The following is a 5,000-nucleotide window of genomic DNA, read 5'->3' on the forward strand; positions in this document are numbered from 1 at the left end:
TTCCTGCACACCTGTTCCCAGTGGTTCTACTGATTACATTTTCTACACCTTGTACCTTGAAGTGAGCATTTTTTCCCGTGGCTAGGTCGACATTTTCCACACTGAGGGTTGATACTTTGCTTAATAGCATCGATGTTATCGTCGCGAGTACAGGTCGATCCTCCTTGTTGTTCTAGGGATTTCAAGTCATTATTTAGCCTCCCTTGTTTTGTCAATGTCCATTGCTTTGTCAAGTTTCAATATTTTCATCTTTTCATAAAATAACCTCTTGTACCTTCCGTTCGCGAGTGCCAATAACAAGTTGCTCAATCAAACGCTCTTCGAACTCAGCTTCGTTGAAGCGGCATTTCTCAGCTTGTATCTTACACCTGGCCATGAATGAATCCACACTCTCGTCATCAGTTTACCTGAACCCTAGCGGGTGGTAACTTGCAATCTGACAATTCGGTTTGGGTTCTAAATATGTCGCAAACTTTGAAAAAAATGTATCAGGTTTGGCTTTTTCCTCGTTGGACAAACTGAAGGAGTTAAAGATTTTTCACCCTTCCTCACCAATCCAAAGTAGGATATAGGTCGCCTTTACTTTCTCTTCCTTCGCGCTTAAGGGGCCTTCAAAATATTAGCAGGCAATATTGCTTGAAGCTTTTAAACGCCGTGGGTAGATCGGACTGATTCCACTCCATTTTAGGTGGCTTAATTCCGAAGAGCTCGCCCATCGTTGCAGACTGAAGTAACGCCGGTAAAACGCGGCCAAACGATAACAATCGCTGACTTCGTAAATATTGTTCAACGTGCTTATCTCAGCATTTCAGGGGTCAGAACGTCGATAAGCGTGTTCAGGTATCCCACTTCTGACACCATGTAAAAGACCACGAAGACGTGTGTGATAACACAACGTTTTTAATCAAAGATTACTTTAGCTAATATGTAAGATGGCTGACTAGAGCGGGAAAAAGACATCAACAACACTAGTTCCAGTCCTTTATTCGAGCAAATTATGACAATGCCTTAATAAGATATGCAAGGGGTGACAGGCCACACCGATTCCCTTCCTGTGTGAAAACATGTATAGAACCTTTTATAGATTTGCTCTAATGAGCAGATCCTTAAAGGATTCACTTTTTATGCATGAAATGATGGGTGGTTTAAATTCGACGAAGCAGGGGTTGATTTTGTATTAAATGCCATTTTCTGAGTAATGCTTCCTGTAGGTTTGACACTAATGACTGGTATTGTGTCAAAAAAGGTAAATTACCTTTTTGTGTTTTAAGCACTGAGCCCCTCCCTATGAGTTTGATTTCTGGTAGTAGTGTTTCTACCAAATAGCGTGGTTAACCTCTGTTTCGAATTTTTAAGTGTTTTCCTCGAAATTGTCTTTGAGGAGTTTGTTGCAAGGATTCGTAGGGCTTGATCTTTGACGAATCCGTTTTGAACGCTTGGCGGGTGACAAGAGGTGAAATTAATGTGTATATTGAAAGGTTTCTGTTTTAAAATGCGTTTTTACATCAAGGATTGATTGATCCTTGAATCTCGTGCCTTTGTATACTATTGTGTCCAAAAAGAGTGTCAGTGTCAGATATTTCTGCCGCGAAGTTAATCGTATGGTGATGCAAATTTGTTTGATCGATGAAAGTCTCTATGTCCGGCATCCTTTCGTCCCACAGGGAAAAGACATCTTCAATGTAGTTTTTGCAAACTGTACGTTTCGAGACGGCTTAGCTTAGAATTTCTGTTTCAGTTTTAGCCAAGAAAATATTGGCAAAAGAAACTTCTGCCTTGGTTCCATAGCAGTCCAATAGGTTTGTAGGTAATGTTTTTCACCAGTAGAATGTTCATTAACAACCTCCTGTATATAGTTGTAACTTTCTTTCTTCACTGAGATGGAGAATGTGTTTGCGACAAAGGAAAGGACAATAACTGACAATTGCAACAGTAACATAACCTTTGCTCACGATCAAAGGAATTGTGGATAGGTGGACACGCACTTGTGCGCATATTGACTTATGCATAAGTCACGTTTAGACTTCTGGAGATATGGATGTGCACATGTGGACCTGTAAACAGACAGCTGTGCGGACAATACATGCTGTGGAATTGTGGACCTTTGGGATGGGAGTGTGGACATGTGGGAATAGGACGTGTGGGCATGTGGACCTGAGGAAGTGTGGGTATGTGGACCTGAGGAGATGTGGATGTGTGGGCCTGTAGACAAGGGTACCTATTCGTTGGCATGTGCTCATGTGACCTGTGGACATGTGGCTCTGTGGACCTACATATGTGTGGACAATACAGGCTGTGGACATGTGGACATGTGGACCCAAGGAGATTTGGATGTTTGGACCTGTGTTATATGTGGACGTGTGGCCATGTAGATATGTGAAACATGTAGAGTGTGAAACTGTAGAGTGTAGAAACTGTAGACCTTTGAGTGAGTGAAACTGTTGAGTGTGAAACTGTAGACCTTTGAACCAGTTGACTTGTGGAAGGGTTCAGGTGAAACCATGATGGAAACATGATGGATATCTTAGTTCCTCCGTTTGAGCTATACAGAAAATACCAGGTCCCTTTATGCGGCTGTGCAACAATGATGTCGTTAATTATTCTTAATTACGCAAGTGCACAGAATTAACGTAGGGATAATTTTTATGGGGTAAAGTGTGATCCTTTACCTACAGAAGAAACCATATTTAATTTAAGTTAACACAGCAGAAAGACGCTGACCTCATTTTGACATGAAAATCCTTTACTATTGCAATTAAAAAAAAAAAAAAAAAGAAAAATTCTATCCAGATATCTTCACTAAGCTCTAAATAAGCTCTCTATGTAATTTTTGTCCGTGGTTCCAACTAAAATTCCCTGGATTTCATATCCTTTCTTCTACGGCGCTGTAGCTTGATGGCGATTTTTGGAATGTCACATTATCATCTCATTTTAACTGATTCTAATAAAAACTGGCCAGTTATTGGCTGATGTCATAAACATACGTTCTGCTAAATTTGGAAAGAAACGAAAGTAACGCCAATTTTCAAGACTTGCGGGACTGGAAAAAAAAGTATTCGAGTTGAAATTTTAAGAAATGACAACGGCTACAGCAACGGCAACGCTATAAAGGCTATAACATAGTAATTTAATTTTAATACGTCAAAAGAGGAAAAACGATATTTAGGGGAAAAAAAACCAAAACATCAGTCAGCTGAAGATACCAGGACTTGAATATCTTTAACTATTGAGGATGCTGTGTCATTTAAATTACCTGATTAGCTCGAGCTTTTAGCTCGCTGATTTGCATACACAGCGCTTCAAATGAGGGTCTATCATCTGGCTCAGTTTTCCAACATTCCATCATTATTGCATATCTGAGCAACAAAAAATCGATAAATTCGTCATGGCCCATATTTTTTCATCTCTCTTTTTATTGAAAAACATTGCACGTTAAGCGAACGCATTTTACTTGTTAAAATAGTGGCAAAATTAGTAATGTTACTTTCTAGTTTTAGTAGTAAGTATTATCTACGATAATAAGAACTTAATGAATACATGGATAGACTGATTTGCATATTTGAACATAGTTACATCTAATTAATATGCGCAAACTTTCATACTGTAGGAGTGGCCCAATATGGTGGACAGAGGTGTGATTTATTCGGCATTTTAGGGCGGATTTTCTGTGAACCACGGAATTTACTTGCTATACCTCCCTTATTGCTGGCTCAATACCCATCTTGCATTGGATAGTTAGAGATACGAGTCGCAATCTTCTCTCGAGCTCTTCAAACTTCCAGGATGCGTTATAACTCGATACACCCACGTGATGTAGTATGAACCAGATTTTTAATTCATTCCTGAAGGACATATGATAATCAAGGCAGAGTGCGATTAAAGCTAGTTCTTGTTAAGTAAATTAACTTTAAGTGGCGTTACTATTGAACATAAACTTACAGGTCTTCTTTGACGTAACCTGGTTTTGGTATTCTGTACCCTTTGAGCAAAACCCTTGGTATTTTGTATGGACTTATCCCTGGATAGGGCTCTGCGCCTTTAAAACGAAGGGACATCAAGTTAAGTCTCAGTAAAGAAAGTTCAATTTGCTAACGTTAACTTTGGCCACTAAAAACAAAACACAGTAAAACACAATTGCTTGTTGACCTACCGATGGTGCAAATCTCAAATAGAACCACTCCAAAGCTCCATCTGAATATAAACAAAAGCAAACACGGTGGGCATTTATTGATTGATTGATTGATTGATTGACCGGAACTGTTATCACAAAAAAAACAGCTTTTCATAAAAGTACAATTGAACAAGTTCATATATAGTTTTGTAAACAGTCATTAAACGTTCCATGGTGTACAGAAAATATTGCTGGCAGAGCAGAGCTTGGGCGGTACCCTAGAGGCATCGACATAAAAGCATCGATCTTCAGCTACTGGCAAAGATTGAAGAACTCCACTAACAATGCTTAGTTACGTAAAGCATTTCAAGATGCAACAAAATATACACCTTTTTTCGACATACAAAAGAATTAAGAAATAAAAAAAAAAGTGAAAAAAAAAAGAAACAGCAACCCAGCAACACATCAAGAATGCACTTTTAGTTATAAAAAAAACCCCTCAGAAATCAATAACTGGCTTGAAACCCAAAATAGGTCGAGAGAAACTACAAAGCCAGCAAACAGAATTAGCCTCACAAGGCTAAAATTAGGATGTCACGCATAACGAATACAAACTGGCAAATATCAAAATAGAGGAGCATTAATCCCAGTAGAAGAGCGAACAAGTTTAGTACGTAAAGAAAACTGCATAGAAAATGACAGCATTTCTTGATGTAAGGTTGGGGGTATGCCACTTTAAGACGTGAGCTGCACTCACATATTTCAAACGCAGACACTCGTTACACCAATTTAAGGACGTTCGCGCTAATTGTTTGTGCGCAACGTTACTGCGCAGGTAACGCGACTGTAATATGTCACGTATTACTTCGAGCATTAGTGAAGTTGAGGT

The 5,000-nt window shown here is 39.1% G+C and overlaps 1 protein-coding gene across 1 annotated transcript in view; it reads right to left on the reverse strand.

The window, feature by feature from the left end:
- Positions 1-5,000, reverse strand: part of LOC138028448 (vascular endothelial growth factor receptor 3-like) — a 49,670-nt gene that overhangs the window by 8,483 nt on the left and 36,187 nt on the right. The window contains exons 16-18 of the mRNA XM_068875989.1: positions 4,151-4,191; positions 3,940-4,036; positions 3,254-3,356 (exon numbers count right to left, since the gene is read on the reverse strand). Coding sequence (XP_068732090.1) covers positions 3,254-3,356; positions 3,940-4,036; positions 4,151-4,191 — 241 coding nt within the window. The remainder of the gene's footprint in view (positions 1-3,253; positions 3,357-3,939; positions 4,037-4,150; positions 4,192-5,000) is intronic.

Source organism: Montipora capricornis, chromosome 13, assembly GCF_036669925.1.
Source record: "Montipora capricornis isolate CH-2021 chromosome 13, ASM3666992v2, whole genome shotgun sequence".
In the NCBI taxonomy this organism is placed as follows: domain Eukaryota; kingdom Metazoa; phylum Cnidaria; class Anthozoa; order Scleractinia; family Acroporidae; genus Montipora; species Montipora capricornis.